Source organism: Triticum urartu, chromosome 7 (genome assembly GCF_003073215.2).
Source record: "Triticum urartu cultivar G1812 chromosome 7, Tu2.1, whole genome shotgun sequence".
NCBI lineage: Eukaryota > Viridiplantae > Streptophyta > Magnoliopsida > Poales > Poaceae > Triticum > Triticum urartu.
Window position 1 is genome coordinate 712,515,791 of NC_053028.1, and position 19,236 is coordinate 712,535,026.

The window sequence follows — 19,236 nt, forward strand, 5'->3', positions numbered from 1 at the left end:
CCTATCAGCACCACCAAAGCTTGTCTCGACTCCACTCTCATCTTCTCCCCCATGGTCACCAGCAATCACCTCCCCCTTACCCCTCCTGCCTCTCTTGCTCTCCATCCTCCGCTCCATGCGTCAGCATCCTAGTCAGCATGCCACATACGCAATTTAAGGTGGGTTATGCAGATTTGAGTGTCACATGAGCCAATTAGCAAGTTTAGGGACTCCAATGTACATGTCGGGAGATGAGAGACCACTCCCTAGTTCATGTACCGCTGGTGCATTTTACTCCTTTAATAAAACAGAACGGAGGTACTTCCTCCACCCCAAATTGCAAGTCTTTTTAACTTTTTTATTAGATACATAGTAAAATATAATGTATTATGTATCTAGGTGCATAGCAAAAGCTATGAATCTACAAAAACCAAAACAATTTATAATTTAAAAAAGAAGGAGTAGCATATACAGTATTGTTTATTTTATATTATAGGCAAGGATGCATGTGTAGCACCCGAACCTTTACATGCATAACATAGACATGGAGTACACGAGTGAATAGCTAGGTACCGTGCAATTATTCATTACATATATATAATATAAGTAGAGATGCACGGAGTCACACACAGATGATGGAGGTGCACGGCGGCTGGGTCATCAGATGATAGGGTAAAGCGGGTACTTGGCAATGCCGCACAAGCCCAACGGCGGCGAGTCCCTAAGGAAATAGACGAAGCCTTTGTCACCCCACTGGTCAGTCCACGAGTTCTTACCGATCCAGTACTTGGTCCCGTCAGGCTTGGTCCCGTACCCGACGAGGGCCAGCGCGTGGTTCTGCGTTGTCCCGCACGCCCCTTTGGTGTAGACGCCGGACCTGGAGCAACCGGCGTTGTACACGCCGCGGATGTAGTGCTGGAAGCAGGGGTCACTGTAGTCGAAGGATGCGGCGACGGGCTGCTGCGCCACGGCCTCCATGAGCACCGTCTCGTTGCCAGACGGTGTAACCTTCTTGTAGCCTCTGATCCTCACCGCGACCGGCTTGGCCCTTTGGCACGTGCCCACCTTGCCGGTGTAGGGGTAGACCGCCTCCGTGGTGATGCCACCGTTCTGGATCACCCAATCGAAGGCCTTGTCCATCCAACTGTTGCCGCAGCCGTTAATCCGACAGTCCACCAGCTGCTGCTCCGACAGCACCGGTGGCGATCCGCCGGTGCTGATCGCATGTGCGCTCTCCATCGTCGCCACCGACGTGAACGCCCAGCAAGACGCTGCACGCGCGGACACGTACGTACGTTAGATGACCACTCACTTACCTAATTGCATCAATATATATAATGGAGTAGACGACGTACGACAACTCGCATCGCATGCATGATTTATTTTGGATGGATGTTACTTACAACAGGAATCCCCTTGATACTTGGCTGCTGTGACGACGCCTTTCTCCCTCCAATCCACGCTCGGAGGCACCACCGCCGTCAGGTTGAGGTTGGTACGACGAGGTGGCTCTTCGACGGCGGCGGTGCCCTCGTGGACGGGGCCAGCGCGAGTTGTGATCACCGTCGTCTCCTCCGACTCCCATGACGACTCGTTGCTGCCAGAATTGCTGCTGAACATGGCCATGAACTCATCGTGGGTGAGGTCGGTGAACGGGGTCTCGCCGAGGCTGTAGGTCATCCGGCTGTCCCGGTTCGCCGCCTCGATGAACTCCATGTTGCTCCGGTACACCTCGAAACGGCGCAGCTTCTCCTCCACGGTGGCGTACGACCGGCCGTGCGCCGCCATCCACCCATGGAACCTCCCCAGCATCAGCAGTGCCTCACCATCCAAGCCATGGTCGAGGGTACCTGAAGCTGATGAAGCCATGGAGGGGATGAAGAATGCGGCTGCCACCAGTAGCGGCAGCAGAGCCAGAGCCATGGATGAGGACGAAGAGCGCATGAAAGCCATGTCCGATATGGATGATGTTTAGCTATCTTTGGGTATAGCCATTTATAGAGGCCCGGCGATCGATAGATCTCACTACTGATTCACGTCCTCCCCTTGCAATTGGTGTGCTGTCTTTTTCCATAGACTTGAAAGCCATGTCCGATACGGATGATGTTTAGCTACCTTTGGGTACAGCCATTTATAGAGGCCCGGCAACAGATCTCACTACTGATTGACGTCCTCCTCTTGCAATTGGTGTGCTGTCTTTTTCCATAGACTTCTAGAGTGAGCCTCATATCACATGCTGGCAAATAAACCACCGAAAACACTATATCTTCTTTTAGGCATAATTCATGTATAACAGGATTTGAAGGACCTTGGTGGGTACGTACAGTGGCATCTTTCACACCTTCACTACCACACCAGCCATTTATAAGTGCTTAATTCCCTCCAAGTTCTTATAGTTTAAACCAAATGAAAGAAGAGCATATACAACCTCATGAAGAGCCGGCGTCAAGTGCACTTAATTTTTTGAGATCAACAATATTAAAATATGAGATTGGCAATTATGATATATACAACAAGTACACAATAATAAGATCTTTTTTTCTTTGGGGTACTCCTTTGTCTCACAACAATATCAGACTTGCTGGTTTATCTTCTTCTACTATTTTTAAATGGGAAAGCAATACCTTATTCAAGCATTTTCTTCTCCCCTACACCTGAATTTTGCATCGTCCTCCTCTTGCCAATCCAAGGATTGTGAGCTCCTTCTCCGCCTCCAACGAGGTTGGATCTTGGGAGTTTGGGCTCTTGCAAGCTTCTCTCTATTGTCGAACTTTTATCAAACGCCAATTACGGTTAGTGGGCTTGTATCTCGTTTCTCCCTCATTCATGGTATCACGCAGGATGGAATGGCTCTTTCATTATTAACCCCTTTGCTTCTCGATCCGATCCTACCGCTTCCGCTCCAATGGAGGGACACTCCTCCGGTAACGCCTATCCTGCAAGCTCCCGGGATCACCTTTGGGACATGCTGGATCCCGCAAACCAGGGTGCTCACCATCTAATTGTTGTCAACTTGGCTCACAGAAAAAAGTAGAAGAAGCTAAAGCAGCAAATATATTGTGACACGAAGTAGTACCACAAAGCAACAAGATCTTATTCTTATGTACTTGTTGTAGACCATAATTGATACTTTTAATATCAGAAAATTAAGTGCACTTGAAGCCGTTTCTTCCATGTGTTTGATATAGACTTTTTCTTTCATTTAGTGTAAAATATTAGAACTTGGAGGGAATTAAGCATATGTCGCTGGCGTGGCAGCGAAAGGTTGTTCAGATTAATCCATCCATGAATTATGCAATTCAGATCTACTGTCTTCGGCTGTTTATTTGCTAGATTGTGAGACAAAGCTCATTGTAGGGGAAAAAAGACAGCAAACCAAGAGGCCAGCTCCAGATCCGCGATGCATGGCGGAGTGCGCAGGGACGGCGGTGACTGGATCTGGGCAAGCGGGCTGGACGTGAAGCTGTTGCTGCTGCTGGTTGTTCCGGTCTAGTACACATCCACGTCCTGAATGAATGCGAGCGCTACCCGAAGGCTAGCTTAATTTGCACTTCAGTGCATCAGGCTAGTAGGATCTTGGCCGTCCTCTTGCACTGCGTGACACCCGAAGAAATCGGTTCGGCCATATGTTGCTCTTGGCGACTCGAGCGACGCCTGCACGCCGACGCCCTCAGCGCCCTCTCCACCATGCATCCTCTCCTCGTCGCTGTTTGTGTTCGCTGGGTGAGGCCCTCACGCATGGTGGGTGGCGGCAGGCTGACGCGTTGAAGGCGATCACCACGGTTGCACATCGGAAGGAGGCGGCGGTTCTGGTGGGTCGTCTGTTTAGCGCGTCGGTGACCTCGCTTTGAATTGAAGGGACCATCGAAGGTTCTTGTGAGGGTTTCTCTCTCTAGACTAGGTGGTTGGCTTTGGCGATGAAACACAAACTATGGACAACGGCTTATGCAAATTAAGGGGAGGTTGTGCAGCGGCGGCGACGAGAAAAAGTGGTGGCGACAACACATGGCTAACGTTGATGGTGGTGCTACTTGAGCACCCGGGATTGAGCTCCGGGGTGAAAGCCTAGGTCTGACCCGAGTTGGTAATACCTAGCAATGATGATATTTTTACGTCGTTACCTTGTTGAAGGCATTGTTCGGATATGCTTATAGTGGTTCTTCAGCGTGAAAACATAGATTCTGGCCTTAGGTGGTTGGATCTGATGATGGCGGCGCTTGAGCATTGCTCCCTTTCTGAAGGCGTTGCTGTTGAAGAACTTCCTCATTCATGTGGTGTCATGAGATGGTTGGTGCAAATATGATCATTGTTATAGTTTATCGATCGTGGATCTGATCGCTTTCTTTCTTTCTCCTCGCCCATACATAGCTTTGGTCGTATATGACTTTGCTATTTGTTGGCATGTTTGTGTGTGTGTGTGTTGGTATTGAATGTGTGCATCCTAGTTATGCAAAGGCTGGGTGTGTGTTTCCTATGAGTGTATCCTCTTGATGCTCCATTTTGAACCAATAAAATCCACTCTTTATTGAAAAAAAAAACAAGAGGCCAACAGTCAGTGAGGTTTGCTTGATGCCAGTCAAGTGCTCTAACCACTAGGTTAGAGAACCTTTCTCTATATACTTTTAATTACTGGTGTGAGTGTTGCTTTAATTAATTAGATGAGATTCACTATGAGCTAAAAGGGTACTCTTTGTAAGACAAAATTCGTGTACTCTTAAAAGTGCATTTATTAAGTATATGGGGCCTTTGAATGGTAAAACGGTAAGTATTGTGAAAGACATGTCTATATACCACACCTGAACATTTTTTTTCCTCCCCATACCCAATTTTTTCGGACCATTAGATCTCCATCCAATAGTGGATAGCTCATCTTGTTCCTTCTACTACTACATATGCACTTGTTCTTTCTGTCTAATTAAACTCAGTATATATCTCGCTGGCACCCACCCAGCTCTCCTCGCGTCTCGATCTTTTCTGGTAAGAGCCGCTACCCGCTGCCGTCCACTCCCTCGCTACCCATGAATGCATGCATGGACCATGGAGCCCCCAGCCCTAGCTACCATATATCCAAACAGCCGACAGTGCTGCCATTGTCGTGTTGCCTCATCACTCGTGTGCCGACCATGACCTCCACCATATAAACGTGAGAGTTGTGAGTCAAGTCGACAACGATTGCATTAACTCGTGATTGGGGCGTGACAGGTAGACGCGCCCCTTTCACTTTCCTGGCTAGCTGTACTATGTAGTGTTATTTTATCAAATCAAACTCAAATTACTGGTGCAACGTAGGTGCATGTCAAGGGTAAAATCCGTACGTGTGACTTTCTGCTAGCTAGCTAGCTGCTACAAATTCAGTTTTCACACACACACACACAAACAAACAAGACCATACAAGGTGCCACGCAGCCGCCGCCCCTTCTAAAAAATGCTAGGGTTTGTGTCTCTTGCCGGCTCTGCCGCAGGTCTGCCTCGTCTCCAGTGGCCCTAAGGCCATAGGGATGCGCTGGATCTTGGCAAGGGCTGGCGGGAGGGCTCCGTTGTTAGTCGTTTTTTTAAGATTTATTAGGTTTTGTGTCCTGTTCAGGAAGGCAAGACGGCGACAGCTCCCTGAAGATGGAATAAATGTCTCCCGACATAGCCCTCGTTCTAGTGGTGCGTCTAACATTATTGGTGGGCGTATGGAGGTGTGTCTCCTGCGGATCTTTCCTCGGTGGATTGCTCGGATTTGGTTTTTGATCGTCTATATTCATGTGTCATAGGGTTGGATCCTTTCAGTCTACATTATTGTTTATCGGCGGTGGTTGCTGTTCTGGTGCGTTGGTCCTATAGGGCCTTAGCACGATGACTTCCTGACTGTCTACTATAACAAGTTGGGTTCGACTCCGGCAAAGGAGGGGCGATGACGGCGGCGCGCCTTCGGCTCGCATCAGTGCTATTAGTCGTCGTTAGGTGGTCTACAGACCTAGATGTAATTTTTAGTATTTATGGTGTTCGTTGTATTGTCGTTATTGAAGATGAATAGATTGAAAGTTTTCTCAAAAAAATAAAGACCGTACAAGGTGCCAAGTAGCTAGGGATCAACCACATTGGCACGCGATACATGGGCAACCATTGCAATTGAAAGAATCAATCAAAAGCCCAACCTTTGATCACTGCTAGTTCATTACCAAATCACCAATGTCAGCCATGGTAGATATATACTATATACTCCCTCCCTAAACTAATATAGGAGCTCTTATATTACTTCATAGAGGGAGTAGTAGATTAGCTAAAGAACCCGAGCTGGCCAGCTAATCATCAACCCCAGGAACGGGCCTCCTCGCCTTGACCTACTTGTTGATGTGGAGACGGAGGATGATCCCCTCATTCCTGCGGCGGCACGTCAGCCGACACTGGCAGGTACCTGCCGCCCGCGTCCATGGCCGCCTCCATGCCCGGGACGATGCAGCTCCTCACCTTTGGCGTCCAGCATCAGGACGTCTATGTGGTCGGTGTCCGCGTCCACCCACACCTTACACCTGTACCACCATGATGCCGTGCTTGCTCGCCGCCAACAAGAACAGCCGCCCCCGTTGTGCCGGCTGCATCTGGACCTCCAGCTCCAGCATGGACCCGTTCGTAGGCGATGTCAGTCAAGGGAGACTGGTGGCGCTCGGCAAGGTGGCCGAGGCATAGTTTAAAATTTCGTAGAAATTTTGACAATTTTGAGCGGGGGGTGAATTTTTTGCCTTTCGTTCAAGAAAGTTTGGTTGGTTTCAATTTTCATGTAAAACGGAACATGGATCAGTTTGAATAAACATGGTTTCCGGTAGTGGTAGGGCAGTTTTCTTCCGATCACTAGGTCCAGAGTTCGATTCATGATGCACCAACTTATCATTAATTTTGGACCGAATATATATTTTTGGCAAAATTACGTCCTAGCCGAGATTTGAACCACGACCAACTGTTTGTTGACCAACGGGCGAACCATCAGGTTACATACGCACTTCAGTTAACATTGTACTACACCTTACTTTGTCTAGATATTTAAATTTTTAAAAATTCGAATTCAAACAAAAATTTCGGTGATTTGTCCGAAACAATTTTTGAAATTTCAAAATTTCAGAAATTTCTTACATTTCGAGTGTGAGTGAAATTTTTGCCACTTCGAAATCGTAAACTATGGGCCGAGGAAGCCGCAGCCGGGCTCAGGGCAGAGGCACGGCGTGTGCGGGCACACCGCACAGGGCCGTCCACGGGCCTGTGCGGGCTGTGCGACCGCACAGGGCCCCCAAATTCCAGGGGGCCCCAGTTCTGGGCACACATTGCTGTATAGTCTCAATTTTGGGCCTTTTCATTTCGGCCTTGTAGGCCTAGTCGCGCTGCAGCTTCCAGTTTTGGGCTTCTGGGGCTGGTCGCTGGAATTTGTCTGGTTTGATCGCTCGAAGCACACCCCCGTGAGCCCCTCAATCGAAAAGGAAAAAAAATTACAAATCCCGTGAGATCTGTTTTTGCTTTCTCTCTCTTTTTTTGGATTTTTTCTGAAAAACAAGAGCTGTTGTTTCGCGTGTAGACGTCTTTTCTCATTCACGGCTAGAGGCGCCAACCAGAAGCAGCCGTTGGCGGAGAGCTAGTCTATAACACTGACTAATTCCACTACTTCATCAATTAGGTGTACCTAAGCCAATACCCTATCAAATTTATTTTGGAAAATCCTATCTAATTTATGTTACATTTTCCTGTTGAATATTTATATTTTACATATTTATGTTGGCAAACAATATATTGAATAATTATAATTTTTACACATCTGTTCATCTTGTAAACACTATATTGAATTCTTATAATAATAAGTATTATTATTCTTATAAGAATAAGACAGAGGGGAGGCTCCCCTCTGTTCTCATTCTTTTTTTAATACGTATAATAATTATTGTTATCATCTTTTCTGTACATACACGTAGGTTCATCCATGGATTTGTTGTTTGCTCATGTTGTCACGCATCCAAGATTTTCAATATAGACAATCATTTCAAATTTAAGGATTGGTCTTCTTTTGTTTTATTGTCTTTGTAAAACTACAAGTCATGTAGTGCTTGAAGCCACTATATTATATTTTTGGTTAATAAAACAGACAAATCATACATGAAGTAACAACTATGCACCCAAATTTTAGGGCCCCCATTTTGTGTTTCGTACCGGGCCTCGAATTCCTGGAGACGGCCCTGACACCGCACACCAGGCGGTGGTCGCCAACCATGCATGCACTGTGGTCCGCAGATACGAACAACTAAATATTGCTGCCAGGAGCACTAAACCGAACATGTACTACAATCCTGGCTATAAATAAGATTGCAGAAGAAATGTAACATGAGACTTTCTATATTGCAAAAAATGGGAGACTAAAATACTTGAAAACTTTGGGAGGGTTTCACACCAATACACCAAAAAATGGGAGACTAAAATACTTGAAAACTGATGCTAAATTTGATGCAAACGAAGTTGTCGGTGGCAATCATAAAAGACAGAGAAAATGCTACAAATTAATTGAGCCAAGGGAAGATAAATAGTCATTTTCTACTTGTCTAATTTCATGATACCTGTACAAGACAATACTTGATCAATCGAGCGTAAACTACGAGAGAGATGCGAGATACCACTCTCCCCACGCAGATCCTTCTCCCACCCCACAATAGATCACCACCATAGATCTGTCCTCCTTCTGCTCAGCCCCACCTTCCCGGCTTCTCCCGCAGCCATACAAATAAACCCAGTCCCAACCAGCAGATAACCAGATACCAAGGACAAGGATATATACCCTGAAGAAAAGTAAAAGCTATTTCATGGTCTACAAATGGTTAACATGTGCCAACTTTCTTCAACATGTGTTGTTGAGAAACTCATGCCTTACAGAGGAAAATAAAAGGAAATCAGGGGACAAACTTATATAACTTTGACGAGACTCAAAATCGAAGCCAATGAAGCAATTTCACTATCCACAATCTTTTCCAAAGAGCGCAACCCAAGCTAAGGCCTCGAGACTGTCAGGAACCCTCTCCATATGATTAAAGTAGTCAGTCCTCCTTCCTTCAGTCATAAAAGTTCTAAAAATATAATATGCAGCAAGCATGATCCATTTGATATTCTCGATCTCTCAAACTAGTTCTTTTCAAAAGAATGAGATGGGCCCTGGAAGAACAGATTTGCACTACGACATTCTCCATACTTTTTAGCTATGCTGACCTTATGACAAAACCTACCAACATTATTTTCCAATGGACAAAGGAGCACAGAAAGTGAATGCCGCCAGATCATACAGCTCTACCTACCATGCAATCATGAATTTCTTTTAGGCCCAGCTGCGGACCACCTTATGGAAAGCCTGTATTGTAGAAAAGAGAAAGAGAAAAGAAAAATCAACATTAAGTTGTTCTAACCTCGGAAGATGTCCCCGCAATCTGCTCAACTCTTCTTATGCCCTCCGCCATTATTCTTTGACTTCTTGGGTTTATCTGCATCACGAGCCAATCATGTAACATTTTTATCATCATGTTAACAGATATACAAGGATTACATATCTTTTACTTATCAAAAACCACATTGCTTCTAATTTTCCAAATAGTCCTGAAAACTGATGAAATCCCTACAGCCACTAGAGATTTTTCTATTTTCCCAAACTGTTTCAACCAAACACCAAACAAATCCTGGGTACTGTTAGGTACTTATTTTATATCAAAAGCATATTGAATAATATTCTACATCATTTTTGCCATGGAACATTTCAAGAATAAATGATCAACACTCTCATTATGCATACATGTACGGGGCAAATTCATGAATATTTTTACATGAGATACATACATTAACACTATTTGAAACACACAAATATATTTGAAAACATGAAAAAATCCTTGGCACATATGAAGATTATCTATTTTTCTCATGAAAAATTATGTTTAAAAAAAATAAGTTTTTGATGTACAAGAACTTTTTTTTTATTTTGAGATAGGTGGACTCTTTTGCGGCACATGAATATTTTCTACAATATGTTTTAAAAAGATGCAGACCTTTTTTTCTGCATATCTGATTGTCTGTATATTTGTTAGATAGGGAGAATACGATTTCATGAAGAAAAAAAGAGAGTGGGATACGATTTCATGCATACACTATACTTGGGCTTGAAGCGTCCGTAGCGCTGTAGCAGGCCAGCTAACTGGGCTCGACATGATGCGGCCCAGTTGGTTTTTTTCGGCCCATTTGGATGCCGTCTCCTTCGTCTCGCCGCTCACAAGTTCATCAGTCTCCGTCTACGCTTCTCTGAAAAAAAAAAATCTCAGATCCCGCCTGAACCCTAGCCAGCGCGGCGGCCGGGGATGGTGGCGAAGAAGCCGGCCGCGGCTGCGGCAGCCGGCCCGGAGGCGGAGGAGCGGAGGCGCCTGCGGTCGCTGGCCTTCTCCAAGGGCCTGCTGCAGCGCGGCGAGCCGGCGGCGCCGCGGGCGGCGCTGCCGCCGTCCGGCGCCGTGGCGCGGCTGCAGGGGCGCGACATCGTGCGGCCGCGGGGCCAGCGCAGAGGCCGCTTCCTATTCTCCTTCCCCGGCCTCCTCGCGCCCGTCGCCGCCGGCGGCCGCGTCGGGGAGCTCGCCGACCTCGGCACCAAGAACCCCGTCCTCTACCTCGAGTTCCCGCAGGTGCCCCCGGCCCCCAAATGCCATCCGTCCGTCGAATTCTGTAGCTTTTTCCATGAATTTTGTGATGCAAGCTTGGATCTTTGTCTCGGCCGGTCGGTCGGTCGCAGGGGAGGATGAAGCTGCTGGGCACGCACGTGTACCCCAAGAACAAGTACCTCACGCTGCAGATGACCAGATCCGCCAAGGGCGTCGCCTGCGAGGACGTCTTCGAGAGCATGGTCTGTCAGCCTTTCACCCAAAGCTCCAACTTACATTATGCTCATTCCCAATTGTTTAGCTGAAGTACTCCAATTCGGTCGTCGAAGGAACTAAATCTGTCCTGAAATTGTCAATCTCTTGGCAGATTGTGTTTTCCGAAGCCTGGTGGGTCGGGACGAAGGAGGAGAACCCCGACGAGCTCAAACTCGAGTTTCCGAAAGAGATGCAGAATGTATGTGTGTATGCTGTATGCATAGCAACCCGTCCGTCTATGTTTTCTGCTCCTCTCTGATGCAATTGGGTTTTGCGTATGATTCTTCGTTTTGCTAGGCTGCGGAAGATGTTGATTTTAAAGGCGGGGCAGGTGCTGCCAGTGGCGAGGTAGTTACAGTAAATAAACCCAGAAAGCAGGCCGCTGTGCCCCGCACAGCAGAGCCCCGCACACCAGAGCCCCACACACCAGAGTATGAATCCGATGCCGATTCAGAGGATTCAGATGTTAAGGATGAGATTGGCACGCAGACTACGAGTGATACACCTGTTAGGAAATCTGCCAGAACTGCTGGGAAGACCTTCAAGTAAGTCTCTTCCAACATTTGTTGTTGGTTTTAGCAAGTGACCGAAATGTGCTAGGCGGCTCTAGTTTGCTTAGTTGCCAGGAAATAGACTCCTGGAAGGATTTGTTTGCTCCCATTCTATAGCTATTCTGTGATCTATGTTTTTCTTTCCTCCAAAGTACTTGACAAATTCTTTGGCACTTTATACAGGTTCGCAGAGCTCGCTGGAGGAGATTCGGCTGAAAGTGACACTGAGATTGAGTTTGCTGAGGACTTGGATGAGAAGGTAACAGTACAAATCTTTCTTTCGTTGAGGACTTCCGTACTTATTATGCTTTCTACATTCGCGGCAGATGAAGACTGAAGAAATTAAGGAAGAAATCCCAGGTGAAGACATTAAGGAGGAAATCCCAAGTGAAGACATTAAACCTGAAGATTCTCCAGCAGAGTCTCTTTCTATCAAGAAGCAACCACTTGTTCAGGCTAATTTGTCTACCATGTTTAAAAAAGCAGAAGAAAAAAAGGTGAAAGTGCAAAGCCTCTTAGATTTGTAGTTTTCTTTTGATAAAAGGTGTTTTTTGTTTGGATCTACGAAGGTGAACTCTAGTTTTAGTTCTTGTATCCCCTCTCTTCTGATGAACATTATCTGTTTGGCTGTCTTAATATCAAAAAATTAAACTCGGCATTTGACAAAAAGATTTATATTTCAGAGACCTACAACTACAAGAAGTCCTAAAGGATCTCCAGCTACAAAAGGTCGTCATACTCTACGTTCCTAGGTTCCTGAAATTTTATCGTATTTCGTGAGAAAGCTCCAATTTTTGTTACTGTCTTGTAGGTCCTGCTGCTAAGAAGCCGCGAGCAACTCCAACGAAAAAACAGTCACCAGCGAAGAAGGAAGGTAAGTACTGTACCAAAAGCAAGTCTGTTGTTACAAAGCTCAAGTTTTAGTGTATGAATTTGGTCTATGCTTGTAAGACCATTCTCAGTGGAAAATATTAGGTCCCAGACAAGCCAAATGCACTGCATGGATTAGATTTGAAATATGAAACTATGTTGGGTTAAGGGCCTATTTTGGATGGATACATTTATGTTAGTGGTACCAAAGGCTGGGGAGAGAAGGCACTTAAATACAGTAGCAAACTCTGTTGTCAGAAACATCTTATATGAGAAACTTTTCTGTGAGAATTTGCTCTAAGCTTCTGGAGGCCATTCTTGGTGGAAAAGACTAGGCCTCAAACAAGCCAAATGTCTATTTAGTGGAGTTTTAACATTTGAAACTTTTCTGTGAAAATTTGGTCTAAGCATCTGAAGGCCATTCTTGGTGAAAAATACTATGCCTCGAACAAGCCAAATGCCTTTATATAGAGGAGTTTAAAATTTTGAAACTATTTGATGAACCGTTTGGGGTTTCATGAGTCTGCCATATATTGTTTACGATACTTATATTGCAAGCTTTAGTGTGAGAATTTGGTCCAGGCTTCTATGGCCACTCCTAGTGCAAAAGGTTAGACCTCAAACAAGCGAAAGGCTCTATATAGAGGAGTTATAAAGGTTGAAGCTATTTGTTGAACCATTCCTGGTTTGTAAAGTCTGTCATTAATTGGCTGTCAAGTTAGAACTCTGAATATGTTGGAATTAAAGTGGATTCCTGTGCTTTTATATTAATGAAGCTACCTGGTATATCAAAAAGACTTGCGGTTTTTCTTTTATCACACACTGTTTTAGTTATTAGTTAGCATAACTTCAGAGGGAGGGGGGGGGGGGGGGGGGGCGTGGAGAGGCTTGTTTAAAATACTTTTACTAGTGGCGGCAAGGCTTTGTGAAGAAGGCAGTTCCATGTTTTGAGAGGTGCTGTCAATTACTCTTTTAGAACCTTCATGGGCAAAGCCAGTCTAGAATTTTTCGCTACCGTGCCAGGGCTTGGAGAAAACTCACTTTAGTGTGTGTTAGTGGCCTGTAATCTATTCTTTTGTCAGCTTAACTTTTGCTCTTTTTTTCCCTTATAAAATTGCATTACTGGTAGTATTCATGGTATATGACTGACCTGTATATTACATGAATGCAGCAAGTGGATCTCAGAAAAAGCAAAAAGCAAAGGTACTTTTTGGAACTTTAATATTGGTCATTTTACTTTAATAGATGAGTATTTTAACGACAATTAGCAGTGATTTTTTATTTAAAATGCTGCTCATTGTTTTCTTTGCTGAATGCGTACCTGTGAAACTGAAGGCCTTCCGCCTTTTCCATTTTGTGTCACAGGTAGAAGAAGATGAAATTGAAGAGCTCTCGGGTGATCCCTCTCAGGTGACTTAATCAGCTGTGATACTGCAAAATCGTCCTCTTACCAATATTTGTTCTAGAGGAAATTACATGCCAGATTTCACTCATATGGACATGATTGCAAAGACATCTGATGGTCTCAGCGCTCCCGTGTTTGGACCCCTTGTTTATGTGTTGCTCTTTTCATTATGATGATGTTATTTGTGCCTCTTGGCCTACCTAACCAATCACAACGATGTTACAGGATGATGATGCAGCTCCTGCTAAGAAGCAGCGAGGAACCCCAAAGGGAAAACAGTCAGCAGCAAAGAAGGAAGGTAAGAACCAAGTCTGTTGTGAGAAGCATCTTATATTACAAGCTTTAGTGTAAGAATTTGTTCTAAGCTTCTAAGTCCATTCTCGGGGAAAAAAATTAGAAGCCAAAAAGGCTCTACAGAGTTGATTTGAAAGATGAAACTATTTGTTGAACTATTTTGGATTCTAAAATCTGTCGCTCAATGCCTGTTGCGACATAATTATGAATCAACAATAGAGTTAAAACGGATTGCTTTGCCTTTGTATCAACGAAGGTAACTGGTATATTTGACATTTTGTATAAATGAAGATAGAGTTGACTATTGGATGGATACATTTGTTAGTGCTGCAATGTCCAGAAATAGAAGGCACTTAAATACAGTACCAAACCAAGTCTGTTTTTATCTTATAATACAAACTTTACTGTGAGAATTTGGTCTAACCTTCTGTGGGCCATTCTTGCTGGAGAAGATTAGGCCTGAAACAAGCCAAAAGCTCTGTATAGAGGAGTTCTAAATCCTGAAGTTATTTGTTGAACCATTTGGGCTTCTAATGACTTGCCGTTCATTGTGTGTTAAGTCAAAACTGGAACATGCCAAAGGCTCTGTATTGAGAAGCTTTAAAACTTGAAGCTATTTGTCAAACCATTTTGGGTTTCTAATGTCTGTCACTCATTGTGTGTTAAGTTAGCACCGAGAACATGTTAGAAATAAAATGGATCGCTGTGCTTTTTATATTGATGAAGTTTACTGCTAAATACGGAAGACTTGCGGTGTTCCTATGAGATACATTAAAAAAATATGGAACCTTTTGCGGGGCTAAAGTCTTGTTTATCATACTTTTATTTTTGGGCCAACACCTGGTGAAGAAGCCACTTCCATGTTGTGATAGGTGCTATCAGTTCAGTTAAGTCTTTTATTAAAGAGTTTCATGGGTAAAGCTTGTTCACTAGCGGTGCCAGGGGTTGGGGAAGAAGTCATTTTTGTGGTGCGTGACAGACGATATATATTCATTTTGTCAGCATACCTCTTGCTCTCAGTTTTCCCTTGGAAATTGTATATATTCATGGTGTATGACTGACTGACTGACTGACTCTTTAATATATTATTGCATGAAAAATGTAGCAAGCGGATCCAGGAAAAAGAAAAAGGCAAAGGTACTACTTTTTGGAACTTATAACATATTTTGTGTGCCAAAATGTGTGCATGCCTGTGAAGCTGAAGGAGTTGTGTTTCCGTTTCGTGTCACAGGTAGACGAGGAGCTCTCTGATGAATCCTATCAGGTAACTAACTGACTCTTGTCGGCTTCTGCTCTAGAGGAAATTACATGTGTGACGCATGAGGCAGATGATGGGAAGGGCCCGTATCTGCCCCCTGTTTTATGTTTTTTGTTTGTTATTGTGTGTGTGTGCACGCGCGCGCTATACATCAAGTTACTGTGCCTCCCGGCGTATGTACCTAATCGCAGCGGCATTACAGGACGACGACATGGGCGAGGAGGAGGACGATGATAGCGATGACGACTGGGCCGGGTAAGGAGTGCTCAGATCTGACATGCCGTGGAAATGGTGGATCGGGGATGAGCGACCCTCCCATCCTCCCTGGCGTGTGTAGTAGAGCAGCGTGCATAGAGTGAGTGTGTTTGCTCTTTTTAGCTTAGCAGTGTGAAAAAATGTTTGTTTGTTGATGTACAAATACTAGAGCATCTCACTCCATGTGTACCGCAGGAATCCGATCCCGGCCCACGCGGGTTGTAATAGGAGTAGAAATTGCGAGATATAATTCGCTAGACATGTTTGTTTGTTGTAATAACAGGAGCAGAAATCGTTGCGAGGTTGTGCTGATAAATTCAAGGTCCATAAGCTTCAGCAATGCTTATGCTAGGCTCTGCTTGGATGGCAAGAGCAGGTGGCCATGGAGGAATAACTTGCCAGATGGCAACCTCATCTTTTGCGCTACCTTCTGCCCGCCCTCTGTGCTCGCAATGTTCCTTCTGTGTGCAAATTGTGAGAGTACAACGAGCCGCACGCTGGGTCACGTTTAGAGCAAGTATAATAAAGTGACGTAAACGGGGTGTAAGGCAGTAAGGGTGACATATTAGAGTGACATAAACAGGTTGTAAGAGCAACTCTAATGGGGCGACTCATTTCGTCCGCCGCCGTCTGTTTGGGTCGGCGCGGACAAAAAAGGCGGCTGAACGCGCCGACCCAAATGTCCGCTTGGCGTCCGCATGGCGACCCATTTCCGGCCCAATTTTGAGCCTGATTTGCGTCGGCGCGGGCAGGAGACGGACGGCGCGCGCCTACTCCTCCCCCGGGCCCGTTGGTCGGTGGCAACCATCATAATTTCCCCACCCTTTTTGCCAAAAACACTCCCACTCACACGCGCTCCCGCCCCAACGAGCCATGGACGACGCCATTGACCTCGACGCTGCCGCCGCCGGCCTCGCCTCCCTCGCCTCGTCCGACGCCGCCGCCCTCTCCGGGAAAGACAATCCTCGTGCCCCGCGCAAGACTGCCGCCGCGACCAAGCCAAAGAAGGCGCTGACACCCGAACAACGGGCAAGGGAGTCGGCCAAGAGGAAGGGCCGAAGGCACGCCGCGGACGCGAGGGATGAGGTCGCCGCGCAGGCGGCCGTCATTGCCGCCGCGTAGCAGGAGGTCACCAACGCCTGCGTCGCGGCGGCAACGAGGGAGGCGCTCTACATGCTAGGGTTAAACCCTAGCCAGCACGGCCTCGTCCAAGCCGCCGTCGCCGTGGCCAGCACCGGCTCGTCGGCGTTTCTTCGGATGGTGCTGCCCGACTCGCTCCGCGCGTCAGCTTGCAACCTGATCCCCGGCTTCCACGTCTACCCGCAGGCCTCCCGCCTTTCCGGGGAGTGCTCGCCCGACGTGAGCGTGGTCGCGCCTTCCACGCCCGCGCCCGTGCCCATCGACCTCAATGCCACCCCGGTAGCCGGTGGCTCGTCATCCGGCGGCGCGAGGAAACGCGCGCGGCAGATGCCGGCCGCCGTGCTCCCGAGCGCCCGCAACCTGTTCGAGGAAATATCGTCCGCTGTCGACGAGGACTACATGAATAACCTCATCTTCGAGGGCGGTGCGCCGGCCGCTGGCTACGATCCCGACGAGACACAAAGCTAGGACGGCCGCGGGGCGTTCACGCCGGCCGCTGGCTATGATCCCGATCAGGCGGCCTTCATGCGTGATCAGGTCGGCATCGACCTGGACGGCTTCCCCATCCACCACGAGTTCCCGGACGACTACGGGCTAGAGGAAGAGGACGAGTGCGACATCGAATTGGAGCCTTTGTTCGAGGACGAGCTCGCGAACCAAGCTGCCGGTCCTAAGCCAAAGCGCAAGAGCAAGCGCACGAAGGCGTACACGGCGGCCGAGGACAAGCTTCTTTGCATGTGTTGGCAAGACATTGGACAAGACCCCAATACGGGCGCCGAGCAAAAGCATTCAACCTTTTGGATTCGTGTTCACCGAGAGTTTCATGAGTGCAAGAAGTTTCCGCCTTACCAATTTGTGAGCATGCGCGGGTGGGTCTCCATTTCCAAGCGGTGGAGGGTGATCCAACAAGAGTGCGACAAGTTTTGCGCTACTCTTGAGAGCGTCAAAGCCCGCCCCGTGAGCGGCATCGGCATGCAAGACATGGTATACTAGCAAGCAGCCCTCTTTTGTGTCATCAAGTTCATCCTTTGCGTGTTCATTTGCATATCACTTGCCCATATGCTTGCATGGAAACATTTTGTAGGCATTTCAAGCTTTGGAGGCATTCAAGGTTCAACACAATGACAAGTGCTTCAACCTCTCCCATTGCTATCGAGTCATCAAGGACGAGGAGAAGTTCAAGGCGCAATATGCCGCACTCAAGTCGTGCGGGGGAAGAAAGCCGTGGAGGATGTTGGGGAGGGCGTGCCGGCACGGCCGTGGGGGAAGACCAACTCCAAGAAGGAGGACAGCGAGATGCGACCACCAATGCCTTGATCGCAAGCGTGGGCGGCATGATGAATAAGAAGGACTCAAGGGAGGAGGAGCACCGGCGTTTCAAGACGGAGCAAATGGATGCTTTCATGGAGATCCAAAGGGGGAGGCTTGAGCTGGACGCCGACAAGCAAGCCAAGATGTTCGAGCTAGAGGCGGAGAAGCAAGCCAAGTTGCTAGAGATCGAGGCCGCCAACGCCAAGACCAAGGTGAAAGAAGTGGCTCTTGCGAGCATGATGGCCGGGGTGGAGATCATGAAGGTGGATCTCAACACCGTGTTGCCAAGAAAGAGGTCGTGGTTTAAGAAGATGCAGGCCGACATGCTCAACTTCGACGACGAGTGATCTATGGCAGCGAGCGCCATCTTTTTGTATGCTGGCAGGTGTGCCCGCATGACCACGGCATGGTCGAACTCAAGTCCCACCCCTTTTTTGTGTGCTGGCATGTGTGTCGGCCGGCTGGCGAGTGCGCCAGCATGAACTGTGATGATATTTTCTGAAGCCGGCATTGTATGCCGGCGTTGGCATGGTGCCGGCATGAGACATGGCCGCTGGCATGATCGGTCGCGGGCCTTTAAAAAAAGTTGAATGCGGACATGAAATGAGTCGGCGCGTTGGGCGCAATGCCGACCCAAATGCAAAATTGGCGGACGCCGGGCGGGCGGCCGACCCAAATAGATAAAAAAGGACAAATGTGCCTTCTATTTGGGTCGGCCCGTTGGAGTTGCTCTAAGAGTTGCCACGTCACATTTGCGTTGAGTTGGATAAAAAGGAAGATAAAGGAGGGTTATGCCCACCTGCAGTATGGGGTTCAAGAAGCTTTGTGAGAAGTGTGACCAGCAATAATGACTTGCGTATGTACTCACTCCCTTTTTATTTACTTTACGTATTAGCTTTGTCCGGAGTTGCCAAGGGCACGATGACGTCATCACCGTTGTTGCGAGAACGTACTGTTTCAACCTTTACCTTCACCCCAGGTGGAGGAGGTGTCGCATGAGCAAAGCACGAAGCGTATATGTACACTTCTAATCAAGGGCGTTTGTACCAGCTTCTCTCCCAGTGACAACCACACTGTTGTGTCGTACTCAAACCCTTCCCATCCAAGCATCATTTCCCCGTCCCGTCCCTTGTGATGCTCCTCGGGTCAATGGTGCCCTGACCTTGTTGTTCCTTGCTCCTCCTCTTCTTTATGAATATAGGAATGACAATGAAAAGCTGGAGCATTACAATGGCGACCACATAGGGCAAGCGAATTGCGATCCCTAGACATACC

At 47.1% G+C, this 19,236-nt stretch overlaps 2 protein-coding genes and 1 pseudogene across 2 annotated transcripts; 2 read left to right on the forward strand and 1 right to left on the reverse strand.

Annotated features, from left to right (window-relative positions):
• Positions 1 to 441: 441 nt before the first annotated feature.
• LOC125521462 (ervatamin-B-like) lies at positions 442 to 1,966 on the reverse strand. The gene is made up of 2 exons (XM_048686511.1): positions 1,383 to 1,966; positions 442 to 1,250 (listed from the first exon to the last, which is right to left on the reverse strand). The coding sequence occupies exons 1-2, from the start codon at positions 1,930 to 1,932 to the stop codon at positions 640 to 642; spliced, it is 1,161 nt and encodes a 386-aa protein (XP_048542468.1). The 5' UTR covers positions 1,933 to 1,966; the 3' UTR covers positions 442 to 639.
• An 8,286-nt stretch (positions 1,967 to 10,252) lies between these two features.
• Positions 10,253 to 15,826, forward strand: LOC125520169 (DNA-binding protein RHL1-like). The gene is made up of 14 exons (XM_048685008.1): positions 10,253 to 10,646; positions 10,754 to 10,864; positions 10,990 to 11,076; positions 11,175 to 11,422; positions 11,612 to 11,687; positions 11,755 to 11,925; positions 12,112 to 12,157; positions 12,240 to 12,302; positions 13,470 to 13,501; positions 13,664 to 13,708; positions 13,929 to 14,001; positions 15,103 to 15,134; positions 15,229 to 15,261; positions 15,458 to 15,826. The coding sequence occupies exons 1-14, from the start codon at positions 10,332 to 10,334 to the stop codon at positions 15,512 to 15,514; spliced, it is 1,389 nt and encodes a 462-aa protein (XP_048540965.1). The 5' UTR covers positions 10,253 to 10,331; the 3' UTR covers positions 15,515 to 15,826.
• An 857-nt stretch (positions 15,827 to 16,683) lies between these two features.
• LOC125519596 lies at positions 16,684 to 17,643 on the forward strand (annotated as a pseudogene).
• Positions 17,644 to 19,236: the final 1,593 nt, after the last annotated feature.